The 14,168-nt window shown below is 48.5% G+C and overlaps 1 protein-coding gene across 3 annotated transcripts in view; it reads right to left on the bottom strand.

The window, feature by feature from the left end:
* The window catches only part of ASTN2 (astrotactin 2), a 602,317-nt gene that overhangs the window by 274,329 nt on the left and 313,820 nt on the right, over positions 1–14,168 (bottom strand). For all 3 annotated transcript variants that reach the window (XM_073314892.2, XM_073314893.2, XM_073314894.2), the window contains one exon: positions 3,904–4,054. In XM_073314892.2, coding sequence (XP_073170993.1) covers positions 3,904–4,054 — 151 coding nt within the window. The remainder of the gene's footprint in view (positions 1–3,903; positions 4,055–14,168) is intronic.

The following is a 14,168-nucleotide window of genomic DNA, read 5'->3' on the forward strand; positions in this document are numbered from 1 at the left end:
GACCAGCCCTGCATTCCCCATGCAACTAGCTCAGCAGGGCTTCCACTGGGCTACAGCTGGGCTCCATGCGGGAAGCCATAGGTTCTGGGACTAAGGGTGCAGGGGTGCTGCAGCAGGCTTGGTGCGGTTTCCATCATATGCAGGGGTTACAGTTGGGTTCAATGGCTCTCAGCACCCCCACTACACACATTGCTCCAGCGCCCCGAGTGGAGCAGCATGAGACAGTCCAGACCTAGAAAGTCTGCGCTTGCCCCAGAACCACGGCCACCTCCCTTGCTAAGTAGGAAAGTTGTCTGGACAAAGGAGGATCAGTGCCACGCCCTGGCATAGCATGGAGTCCTCCCTCCCTTTGCAACACCGCATAAATTGGTGTTCTATTTCTGCAAGTGGGAGGGAGAGAGGAAGAGATGAAAAGAGAGAGGAACGAAAGAGAGGGTGAGGAGATTAAAGCGTTATGCCTCGAGCACCTCCCATTGCAGCACCAGCTTTTCCTCATGAGACTGGCGAGGGGAGCAGAAAGAACTCCACTTTCTGCCTGGAAGTGGCATGGATCCTGGCGACTCACCAGTCCAAGGCTAGCCCCGTTTTTCCCACACCAGGGCCGCACACTGGTAGCAAAAAACAAAGGAAGCAACCCGGAGTGTGTGTGGAGGGGCGGCCCTGGGCAGCCTAAAAACAGCAAGCACCCCGCCCCTTCCAGCTCCCCACTCCCACCTAGCAGCAACTTACACCCACATGGAGGCTGCTCTGTCTCTCCCCCGTAGCTATCAGGGACCAGGATTGCACTCCAAGGTGACTGCTCACGCTGATTCTCCATCCCATCCCCGACCCCCCTGTGTTTCGTTCCCATTAATTATAGCCTACATTTAGGCATAGGAGCAGGGTCAAGGAAAGGAAAGAAGCCCCATTTTCCCTGAGTGACATGGATTTCAATTTCCACCGCTTCATGGGCACATGCAGGGAGAGCCAGGCCTGTAATTTATTGACAATTTCTATCTTTTAAAAGGCGGCATCTTGGTGGTGCTTCTCTGTGGCGCACGGCAATCGGAGCCAGGATTGTTTCTGACAATATCTGGGAGGCACGTTACTTTTCAGGGTGAAATGGCAAAAGAGAGAGAGAGACAGACAGACAGACAAGAGGAAGGAAAACCAACTGTGTAAGGACCCACATTGTAAAGTGTTGCCTGTAACGCACCAGTGCTATTAGGCGGCCAAGCTAAATGTGCTTAACAAGCATTCGGGGATGGGGGGTGTCATAAATATAAAGGGAAGGGTAACCACCTTTCTGTACACAGTGCTATAAAATCCCTCCTGGCCAGAGGCAACATCCTGTGACCTGCAAAGGGTTAAGCTCAGCTAACCTGGCTGGCACCTGACCCAAAGGACCAATAAGGGGACAAGATACTTTCAAATTTTGGGGTGGGGGAAGGCTTTTGTTTTGTGCTCTTTGTTTATGTGGTTGTTCTCTCTTAGGACTGAGAGAGGCCAGACAGAAATCCATCTTCTCCAACCCATCCTAATCCAAGTCTCAAATATTGCAACCAGTATAGGTAAGCCAGGCAAGGCGGATTAGTTTATCTTTTGTTTTATGTGAATTTTCCCTGTGTTAAGAGGGAGGTTTATTCCTGTTTTCTGTAACTTTAAGGTTTTGCCCAGAGGGGGGATCCTCTGTGTTTTGAATCTGAATACCCTGTAAAGTATTTTCCATCCTGATTTTACAGAGATGATTTTTTCCTTTTTTTTTTTTTAAATAAAATCCTTCTTTTAAGAACCTGTCTGATTTTTCCATTGTTCCAAGATCCAGGGGTTTGGGTCTTTGATGATTTTGTAACCAACTGGTTAGGATATTATTCTCAAGCCTCCCCAGGAAAGGGGGTGTGTAGGGCTTGGGGGGTTATTTTGGGGGAAGACATCTCCAAGTGGTCTCTTTCCCTGTTCTTTGTTTAAAAAGCTTGGTGGTGGCAGCATAGGGTTCAAGGACAAGGCAAAGTCTGTACCTTGGGGAAGTTTTTAACCTAAGCTGGTAAGAATAAGCTTAGGGGGTCTTTCATTCGGGTCCCCACATCTGTCCCCTAGAGTTCAGAGTGGGGAAGGAACCCTGACAGGGGGGTAATGTTAAGAGCCACCCGGAGACGGCACCACTCCAGGCTGACCTTACTTGGCTCCCGTGTATAAACATCTTCAATAAAGAAAGAGACACTTCATTCCTGCTTCTGCAGAGCTGAGGAGGGGGCCAGAGAACGCTCCTGCAGGGAATAGGGCGGGTTTGGAGAAGGGGTGGTGGAGGGGCTGGGAGAAGCATCTATGGCTGTGCACGTGTGCATGAGAGAGAGGCTGAGTGTGACTATGAGAAAGACGTGCGTGCATGAAAACCAGCATGTGTGTGTGTGTGTGTAGGGAGGTGACAGTGTGTGTGTGTACACATGTGCTGAGGTGACAGAGAGTGTGTATACACATAGAGGAGTGTCATTGTCACTGGCAATCTGGTGTGTGTGTGTGTGAGATGAGTTCCAGATTGGCCCTGTGTGCCAGTGACAGAGACTGTCAGTGAGTGTGTGTTTGTGTAAAGTGTGTAATGATGCAAGAGCTCAACAGTGAGCACCAGGACAAGGATCCCACTTTAATCAGCTTGTTTTTTCCAGGCTCTTTTTACAGAAAGAAGAGGACGGATTCTCCAAGGTTGCCAAGTGACTCTGTTGCACAAGGAAACCTCCCCATCCCCTGCAGTGGTGTTCCTTTATTCATATTAAAAATCAACCTACAGCAACAAAATTCCCTTGGAGATGACTGTGATGCTGGAAGGTGTTAATGGCTGCCATCAATCACAGACCTGGATAAAGTCAATAGTTGCGCTAAGCACCCTTCTTTCAAGCTTATGCCTCTTCATGTAATGAAAGCTGGAAAGAAGAAGAAGCTACTGCCCAAGGCACTGGGCAGCCTGGCAAAACCTGGGCAGAGTTAAGCAGTGTGGTCCGTGGGATTTCCAGGGGATTGGCTGCAAATACAGGGACAAGGGTATTGTTTGGCAAGCTGTGAATGTGCGTGCGTGAGAAGCAGAAAGAGAGAGATGCCGGGGCGAGCGTGACCCTTGGAGGAGGCTGAGAGATGGAGCTACTTTTCGGCGCAGAACTTGCTGAAGAGGCAGACTTGGATTTCTGAGCCAGGAAACTGCCTGTTATTTGTTCCTACTGTGTTTGGGGAAACAGGACTTTTGTGCGTTCTTGGAAAACAGACAGGATTGCACCAAAGAAACACCTCCCTCTATCAGGAGTTTCTCCTCCGAAGGGAAACAACCCTGAAGAAGCGGCTACCCACTGGGGCCAAAGAGGTGGCACAGGGCTTTGGGAGGGGCACAGTGCATGAGGGAGGAGCTCCCAGAAAGTTGGGAAGCATGTGGGCAACAGAGGAGACAGCAAAGTCCATTTCTAGTCCACAACACTTTGGCAAGTACGTGACAATCGACTCTGCATTGCTCCGTGTGCCTTTGAGCTCCCGCTGGACCTCTGGGGGCTCCGTTGGGCTGGAGAACAGGTTGCTCATTACTGAGGCAGAATTCGCACCTGCGGCATTCCCCAGGAGCCCCCACCCCTCCCCACAGCTCAGACCATTCTACTTGCCCTGTTAACATTCCACAGGACCCTCGGGGCATCTCTCCAGCTAAGGCCAGAGCAGTCTGCTCCCACAGAGCAAGGCAAGAGAGAGAGAGAGAAGACAAAGGTGGGACAAGGAGGAGAGGGAGAGAAAAGGAAAGAGAGATAGACAGACACACAGTCCCACTGCCCAAAAAGGCAACAGAGATTCCCTTACCCAAATCCATGGACAAAGAACTAGTAACTCCTACCCAGGGCAGCCGTGACAACACGCCATCTCTCTACAGTGCTAGTCACCCGGTGGCATACATACCACACAGCCTGTGGAGTCCACTTTGCGGTCCGACACACACTTGAAGTTACGGGTGCAGCCACCGTTGTTGCGTGAGCAGTCTCGGACCGGCCCAAAGGAAGAGAGCAGGTCATTGATGGTTTCGAAGTAGGTGGACAGCATCGCTTCTTCCCTTGGAGAGAAAAGGCACTGTTAGAACTGGCGACCGAGCAGACTCGAGACAGCTTGTCTATGGGTCGCCAAAGGGTAAAAGGGGGGTAACTGGATGGAACGTTTTACATGAAATATTTATGTGAAATATGCTTTGTCATTGAAGCTAAAATATTTCATTGGCCTAGTTATGGTCCTCTGTACAGGGGTGAATTCCACCCTATGGGCATAATTCCTACCCATCATACAGGAATTCTGCTTCCAATGCTACAGTGACTGGTTGTGTGGCTTGCAGTGTTCAGTAATCCATTTTAGGGGGAAGACAAAAGGGTGGGATTTCAAATGTGCAGGAAGGACAGATTTTCAAAGGTATTTAGGCCTCTAAATATTCAGATAAGCACCTAGTTGTATTTTCAGAAATACCTGGATGCCTAAAATGCTTTTGAAATCCTCACTAGGCACCTGTCTTTATCTTTAGGTGCTTAAACACTTTTGAAAATCTGGGCCTAAGTGACTTAGGAGCACAAGTTCCACTGACTTTCAATGGTCACTAAGGCATTTTTGAAAATCTCACCTCTTAGAGCCACATGCACAGTCCATTTTGCAGGTAGCAAAGAATTCAGGGGTGAATGTGTTCTTCACATTCGATTCCTGTCAAAAGGGGTTGGGATCTTTGTTGAGAGCACTAAGCACTTATAGAATGTTTATCTTCTTCAAAGCGCTCTCCAAATATTAACTCATCCCCATAACATCTTGGGGAAATAGATATGATCATGCTGTTTTACTGACGGGACACTGAGGCACAGGGAGGTGAAGTAACTTACCCTAGGTCACAGAGTCACTCCCTCTGTTATTTCCTGCCCATGTTTCATACACCTCTTGGGTCTCTTTGTATTAGGGCTGGTCTATACTGGGCACTGCATCAGCGAAGCTATGTCCCTCAGAGTTATGAAAAGTCACACCCCTATGAGACAAGGCTATGCTGGCCTTTCCCCCGGTGTAGACAGTGCTGGGTCGACGAAGAATTTTTCTGCTGACATAGCTACTGCCTCTGGGGGAGAACCCCTCCCATTGCTGTAGTGAAGCCAGGTCTACACTAGGAAACCAGGTCAGTATAACTACATCGCTCAGGGGTGTGAAAAATCTACATCTCTGAGTGACGCAGTTAAACTAACCTAATACTTGGTGAGGACAGCACGTGGTCGATGGGAGAGTCTAGCTACCACCCCATGGGGAGGTTGACTATCTATACCAATGAGAGAAGCCCTCCCATCAGTGTAGGTAACATCTTCACTAAAGCCCTACTGCTACACCATTTTAAGCATAGACAAGCCCTGAGTGTCTACACTGTAGTGTTTTAACTGTTTTAACCATTGGTGCTCTGTCCTCACTAGGCTTTACAACTCCTCTCAAGTGTGTGTCTGGGTGTAGGGAGAGAAAGAGGAGGAGATGTCTCACAGCTATAGTGCGGCTGGGATTCCAGGGTCAGATCCTCAGCTGGTGTAAATCACTGCAGCTCCAATGACTCGAGGCAGAACAGGTGTGCAAAGCTGGGATGGCCCTTCTATTGTGTTGCACTCGAACCAGAGCAATGAGGACGGAGTGCAAGCTAGGAGTTGGAGAGGGGGGATCAATTCTCTCTTTTAATTAAATCTAGAAACACCGAATGAAAGAGGCTTTTGTGCCTCTTGTACGGCCAGTGATTTCTGCTGGCAGCGATTAGGAGAGAGGGGAGGGGAACGGCGCTCTCTGAAATTATGCCTGGTGTAATGGATCATCGCTGACAAAACAGGGGCAGCAGCTGATGAGCCTGAATGAGCCATTACGTGTATTAAAATATTAACCTCCTCGGAAGCAGGGGCGGGAGGGAGAGAGATGGAGGGAAGCATTTAAATGTCACCTCTGAGACGAGCGGGGTGACAGCACCTTCTCCAGACAGAGGAGCTGTTTGGCTCCTGACGCATCGATTCCTCATAAACGTTTGCTACGTTGGTGGAACATTGCTACAACACCAAGGCCTGACAGGAGGAAATGTCACTCAGAGGAAAGGATGGGCGGCGAGCTCCGAGGGAGCTGGGAGCAAACTTTGCTTTTGCTGCATCTGAGAGGGGCTGCTCAGCTCTCCGGAGCCAGACTGCACTCCACAGACAAGGACACACTCAGCTTTTCTTTGTAATGTTGGGGTGGATTTCAGTGCCGCAATATTTAATTAACCAGCTCACACAACAAGACAGGGGCAGACGGGGTCATAGGCAGCGGGTGATTTTCTACACAGAGAGCTCTGCCTCTGCCCATCAGTCCAGACCTGCAGCCCCCTGCTATTTCCGTCCTAAGACCTCCACCCTGCCCTGCCAATGCCCCTCAATTCAAACCTGCAGCCCCCTGCTATTCCCGTCCTAGGACCCCCACCCTGCCCTGCCAATGCCCCTCAATTCAAACCTGCAGCCCCTGCTATTCCCATCCTAGGACCCCCACCCTGCCCTGCTACTGCCCTTCAATTCAAACCTGCAGCCCCCTGCTATTCCTGTCCTAGGACCCCCACGCTGCCCTGCCAATGCCCCTCAATTCAAACTGCAGCCCCCTGCTATTCCCGTCCTAGGACCCCCACCCTGCCCTGTCAATGCCCCTCAATTCAAACCTGCAGCCCCTTGCTATTCCCGTCCTAGGACCCCCACCCTACCCTGCCAATGCCCTTCAATTCAAACCTGCAGCCGCCTGCTATTCCCATCCTAGGACCCCCACCCCACCTTGTCAATGCCCCTCAGTCCAGACCTGCAGCCCCACTTTATTCCAGTCCTAGGACCCCTACCCCACCTTGCCAATGCCCTTCAATCCAGACCTGCAGCCCCCTGCTATTCCAGTCCTAGGACCCCCACCCAGATCTTCCAATGTTTCCTTAGCCCCTCTCAACAGCACCTCCTACTGTTCCAGATCGGGGCTCCGCAAAACCTTTGCCAATTCACCTTCTTTCTGCCCTAATGCCCCACCCTTATCCCAGTCCTTGGTTGCTCCAATGGTTCTGCAAATGTACCTCATTGCTGACCCACAGCACCCCCTGCTATTGTAAGTCCAGACTTCTTCACAGTTGTGTCAATGCACCTGCAGCCTTTATCACCAAATGCCTAATCTGGTCGAGCCCCACTGCCCAGCCCTCCCCACCCCGAGCAATCACACACGTCCACGCATCTCTGCTCGTGCATCTCTGCACTGACCTGGGAGTCTGTTCCGAGGCGTTTCCCTAACAGAGACTGCAGAGTGCGTATTGTGAGCTGGAAAAGCCCTTGACTAGGACCTTGACTGACATCGCCAACCCCATTTCTTCTGTGAGTCATTAGATGGGGCCCAAGACTCGGAATCTTTAATTGTATTCCTGGCTCTAACTGGACTCGCTCAGTGACCTTGGGAAGTCAATTAAACTCTCTGAGCCCCAGTCAATCATAAAGGGAGGGTGGTGGCTAGCCGTGCTCACCCACCGTGGAGAGCAGCAGGTGAAAAGCCACTATCTAAACGCTAAGCATGCCAGAGAGGCTAGTGCTTTGACATGCTGTACCACTCAACCTCTTCATCAACATTTTACTGATCCCCACCAACTATGCTCTTCCGTCTAGGACCATCGTGAACGTTAATCGTCAGTGGTAATGCACCAAAGGGTATTAACTAAAAGACAAATCCAACCGGTTGGCTTCATGGGCAATTCAGCAAGACGTCTCCTGTCTGACTGAGGTTTAGATCAAAAGCCTGTTCTCCCCCTCCCGGCCTACGGCTGGTTTCTGTAGAACTGACATCTCGCCCAGAACTCATTTCACCCTGTCAGTCTGAGCCAGATGCTTGGATTTACACTGGAAATAAATACAGATAACAGATTCTGACATGTCCCATTGTTAACACATGCCCTTTAAGGTCAGTGTCACTCATGGAGAGATGCTAATGCTCAAGTCAAGATGGAGAGCAAGAGCTGTGTCTGATCTGGAATGTTTAGCAGCATGGGCAGAGAGGGGAGGGAACAGTCCCTCTCTGAGCAGCTGGAGAGGAAATGCATCTTCTAAATCAGGAAGGTTTCAGCAAGAACCTTTTCTCCTTCCCAAAGACAGACACTGTAGCACCCCCTGAAGCCAGAGGTGCATTTATTTCTGCCTGAACACCTGAAATCCAGACCACCTAGTCACCTTGACCAAGAGGGGCTGGGTTTGTCATCCAGGAGAGCTCATGCAGCCACTGCAAACTGAATCTCTGACTGCTGCACTTCATACCACCATGCTGTCCGGCTGCCCAAGCATATGCACTGATCCTTGTGCCTGTCTGCTTCCAGCACTTAGGGTTCTGTGCTCCCAAGGGAACAAAACACATCTGTTCCCGTATAGCTCTGTGTTTGTCCCCTGGTTAACCACATCACTGCTGGCTTCTCTCCCGTGACTGCTGCGGTGGCTACATTCCACTGCCGGCCATGTGAAAATCTGGGGTTGCCACATCAGATCAGACCACCAGGCCATCATGTCTCACCTCCTGCTTCTGATGAGCGACAACACCCCTGGTTCAGAGGACAGTGGAAGGGAGATGGGGGGGCCGGGGAGTCTAGCCAACTGTGTATAACTGTACATTAGGGGAAATAATCCCTCTTTACCTCAGATCAGCAGCATGGGACTAGATTATCCTTGATGTTTGATTCTGACTCTCTGCAGCAGTGAGTTCCATAGGTTGCCTTGAAAAATGTTTCTCTTCTTTGTTATACCTTTGCTGTTAAATTCACTGAGTGACACCATGATCTCTCATAACAGGAAAGGATACTAAAGAGGGGCTCCTCAGTTTGAACTCTGTCGTTCTGTATCTCAGAAACTTCAAGGAAGTGCCCTCTGACTCCTCTCTGGCCCAGGCAAAATAACCCTAGTTTATGCAATCTCTCATGTATGTCAATTTCTGCTTGGGCCCTAACCATCCACTGCAACACCATGCCCGTACCGTATCCCAGCTCCCAGAATGCTACACCTATGCTGAGAATTCTGCGTGCTGTGTGGGTCAGAAATATCTGATACACAGAGCAAATTTTGGATCCCAATGCGAAGAACATTTCAGAGTTTGTGAGCAAATTTCTGTTTCCTGAGACCTCTCCCTACCACAAAAGGCATACGTTTAAATGAAATATGCCTGCCTCGCTGCTAACCCTGCTGCGAGCCCCTGTAAAACAAGGCTCTCTGACTAGTTTTATGGCAATACATTCTTTGCATGATACCCAGAGACACTCGTTTTTGTCCAGGCTTCACAATGGTTCTTGAGTCAGTCAGAGTGCTGCGTGTCATCTCCCACAGCCTGCACTTGCTTTGACTACTCATTTGTAAATACTCTTCTCTTCTCCTTCCCCACTGCTCCGCATCCTCCTCCCTTGCCCCATCATTAATAAAACAGCATCAGTGACAAATACTGCTGAGGGTTACTTATTCATGAAATATCAGTGTCAAGCAATTCTAAAAGGCCCCAAAGCACTCATCCCACACTGCATCACGCCAGTCTCCTGAGCTTCACAACAACCCTGTCTTCTGGGCTGACCCTGGGAGGGGCTGCTGGGGATGATTCCCCTCAGCTGCCCTCTCCTCTATACCTGCTCTGTCCCCAACCCACGGACCTAACCACTAGTGAGACCCTGATACATCCCTGGCATCGGCTGCCCTGTGATCTACTCACAGCACTGGAGAGGGGCATCAAGCTACAGCCTTGCTGCTCACGAGTCCCAGAGACAGTGAACGCTGAGTGGAAATGGGGTCGCTGCATGTTCTGTGAACTTCAGCATCCCCCCCTTCTGTGTAGGGAACTGCACACCCCCATCCCCATACACTAGACAACAAAGGAAAGGCCCAAGCAGAGAGCGGGACATCTTTGGCTCCAAACACAGAGCTGTCTTCTCTTTAGCCCACCAATACCGACTATACCCACAGAGAGGGCTCCCCACTGCCCAACCCCCTGCCACTCCCCACCCCAGCCATACTCAGACAGGGTGCTCCCCACCCTGGCCAGACCCAGAGAGGATGCTCTCCACTGTCCATCCCCCCACCCCCTTTACCAGCCCTGGGCATTCCCAGGGAGGGTGCCCTGTGCTGTCCAGCCCTATGTTACTCCCACACACACTGAGAGGAGTTGCCTTCCACTGTTCCCTTTCTGGATACAAGGCAGCTTTTTGCTGTCCCCTCATCCCAACAGGGAAAGCTCCATGGGACATGACCTTTATCCGCTGCTGTGGTTTGCCTTCTAATGAGCTGCTCCGTGGATTCCCCAGCAGGGAACTGGCAGATCCACGGAATGACAGGAAGCAGCCAGGCTATGGGTTAGAGGTGGAAATTAACCAGACTGACCCAGGGCAGTGGTTGAATTGGCTATCAATGAGCAGCAGGGATGAACCATGCCCTGGGGCAACTGTGTTCACACCAGCTTAATGCACACAGCTGACATGGAGCTCTGTCCCAGCTGGGGAGGAGGGCTGCTGTGTCCTGTGCACAGTCCGTGAATGCCGGCAATGCCATTCCTACAACTTTCAGAGTAACAGCCGTGTTAGTCTGTATTCGCAAAAAGAAAAGGAGGACTTGTGGCACCTTAGAGACTAACCAATTTATTTGAGCATAAGCTTTCGTGAGCTACAGCTCACTTGTTTTAGCCACTGGGGCAGGGAAGTGGCAACCACTGTGGGCAGGAGGCAGAATTCCACTGGTGACAGTGGTCTGTGATCTGGGGTATAGCTCCAGGACTCCATAGTGCAGTGCGTAGAGGAGCTCTCACTGGTGGCGATGGCAGGTATGCACAAAGATGAGGTGTGGCAGGTGACAATCCTGCAGTGATTAGGGCCAAGCACCTAGTGGTTTGATATGCCTCCATTTTTGGGTGTCCATTTGAGACGACTTAAAAGAGCCTGATTTTCAGAATGCACAGCACATCTACCTTCCAAAAAGCAGACCCCTCCATGGTATCTCCACATGAGCACCTGGGGTCAGGGCCTTACTGCACCAGCCCATCACCTTTCACTTTCAAAAATAGAATATGCTCATGTAATGAAAGACCCTTGGGGGAGGGATAGCTCAGTGGTTTGAGCATTGGCCTGCTGAACCCAGGGTTGTGAGTTCAATCCTTGAGGGGGCCATTTAGGCAAAAATTGGGGATTGGTCGTGTTTCAAGCAGGGGGTTGGACTAGATGATCTCCTGAGTTCCCTTCCAACCCTAACTTTCTATGATTCTATGACACCGCAGACGCCTGATTACGCAGATGCCAGTGGGCCGAATTACAGTGGCACAGGCAACCTTAACTGTGGAATTTCTTAATGTTTACGTATCACCCCCCTCTCCCATATATATCCGATATTGTCAAAGCTGCCGAGGGGAGTGCTGCCAACCCAATTCCCACTGATTTTAGTAGGCATCCAAATATCACAGGTGGTTTTAAAAAGATCAGCCATACAGGCCAGATCCTAAGCTGGGGGAAATCAGTGTAGCCCCATTGACTTTGGACGATTAACTTCAATGCAAGTCGGCAGCTAGTTCATATGAATTTTCCTTAGTACTGCCATGTCTTATGATAGTAGACCTTATAAGCCCCAATATGACAAAATTTATATATATATATAAACCATGATTCAAAGTGTGACAGGTTCCCTACAAGTTTGCAGTAATATACTAGAGATTCAATAAATCCAGCGCTACATCGGCTGCATTTAGAAGCTTATCCTGGCAACCAGAAACTTAATTAAAATAGAAAAAAAAAGCGCCCCGAGTCTGTAGGAAACATCAAATTCATCCTTGGGGATCCCAGAATCTAGGGGTGAAACTGACATGTGTTTAGTTATCTGGGAGTGATCCTATGATGCTCTGCATAAAGAATTCCCATCAGGCCAGTGGCCTCTTTCATGGTAAAGTAACAACCACACAGAAGGGGAGAGAGCTCAGAGATGCCATATGCAAGGAGTAGGGCCAAATCAGCGATGCCATATAAAGGTAAGCAACTATTCTTTCCCCCCTTTGCCTTAGCAAAGAATCATGATCCCCTCTTCAACGCTGAACAAGTGAGGTGCAAGTAAGATGCCCTAGCTATACACTGACACATGCCTGGTCTCCTAGGCAACCTTTGCTAGGGGAGATTTAAGAAGAGGCACATTAGATCTAATATAGATGATAAACCACATTCAGTAAGAGCCTTGTGATTTGCATGTCTCAGTTCCCAGTTCACTGCGGCTCTCATGGCGTATAATTATTCCCAGATTCAGTACGTTCGATTTCATGGGTGGAACCATCTTTTTTAAAAGGTTGTGCATTTCCAGACACCAGTGGCCAGATGATAAAACACAGAATACTTGATTCAGAGCACAGGAAATTCCAGCTTTTGTCAGGGCGATAAGCTAGGGTTAACCACATCAGAGGATGACGGTCAAGAACACAGAGATGGGATTTCAGAGACCTCTCTCTATTCCTACTCACATCCTAGAACACACACATCCACAGAGATCACTTTATCACTTTCTCCAGGCTGCTCCAGAGCCCTGGCAAACGGGTGGTGAGGGCGGAACAAACCTTGGTTTTCTTGGTACAAAAGGGTTGCATTTAACCCAGATCCCAGTGGATCATAAGGAACATATTTAGGGCTTGATTCTCATTTACATTAATGCTCCTTTATACCACCCTGGAAATGTAAAGTAACCATAAATTACTCAAATGCTGACCGCTTTACATTGCTAGAGTCAGTATAAAGGAGATCCAGGCCCTCAGAGTTAGATCTGGCATAAGGATGGCCACGGTTTGAAGAAGACATAAGAAGCTTCTTAGAACTCAATCCTGTCACAATTAAATAGGTGCATATCCTTGCTGCTCACCCATACATGTTTGAGGAACTTATTTGGCAGAATCAGAGCCTTAGAAAGTCTACTCTTTGGGGCTGGAGACATGTCTTCCTCTGTGTTTGGAAAGTGCCTACCATATGTTGAGGGATATCACAATCTAAATATTGATTAATGTTAATAAGAATTATTCCCTACCCATCCAGACAGAGCTGCTCAAAATCAAGTATTGTCAGTGCTCATAATTTGATCACGTCTTGCATACTTGTTGTTTTCCTTAAAGCTGCAGCTTCTGGAGTCATGTGATTATGTGAGAATCTGTGCTTTCATTTTTTTCTCCCAGTATGTTTCCAGTCCTCGTGGTTGCAGAGAAAAGCTGGAAAATGTGACCCTCTAAATGCTCAAAACCATAAAGAAAATAAAAAGACCTCCAAAATTATTGTTGTTTTAAATCTTATGATTTTGAAGGGACCTGGCTTGTGAATTTTGAACACTTCAGGGTGGTGACACTGGCTCAGCTACATATGCTGGGTAGTGAAAGGAACAGCTTGGAGCAGTGAGATACCTGTTCACCTAAACCACAATGATCACTTAGGAAAACTTGCAGGAAAGGTTATCTGTAGCTGCACAATATTAATAATTTAAATCATTAAGATGAGAAAAAAAGATGTGTCCATTCAACAAATAACTGGCAGTAGTAATATTTAGTAACTGATGGTAATTGAACACTAATTAACTCATTTACTGAGTAATGTATTTACCCAGTCCAAAAAAAAAAAAAAAACCCTCTCTTTCTATAATGGCAGAGGTTTATATGTAATTTGAAGCAATGAATAATTAAAAAAAAATGTAAATGAAAATTACTAAGTGATTTCTCTTTGCTTATTAATATTTTTATTAGTATTAAATTTGCCAAGCAATTCCCCCCACCATCCGTCTTCTCAAAATGTTAATTTTAAGTTCAAACTAAATCTTAGTAAGTAGCATAATTGTTTTGCTTGGACTCAGTAATTAAAAAGCCCTGTGCCATTTTCTCTCCCCTGAAGCCTATGAAACAAGCACTCCGATAACATGCTGATGACTGGGGTACTAAAAAACTATCAAAATGAGTTGTCTTGCTGCTCTGTGACAAAGGAAGACATGTTGAATCTAGGGTAAATGGGCGTGGTTCATGACAGTGGCAAGATTTCAATCCAAAACCCATCCACAACAGTCTTCCCATATATCAAAGGTTGTTATAGAGAGGTCAGTGATCAATTGTTCTCAATGTCCGCCGAGGGTAGGACAAGAAGGAATCAGCTCAGTTCACAGCAGGGGAGATTTAGGTTAGAA

This window comes from Lepidochelys kempii, chromosome 16, assembly GCF_965140285.1.
Source record: "Lepidochelys kempii isolate rLepKem1 chromosome 16, rLepKem1.hap1, whole genome shotgun sequence".
Classification (NCBI taxonomy): Eukaryota; Metazoa; Chordata; order Testudines; family Cheloniidae; genus Lepidochelys; species Lepidochelys kempii.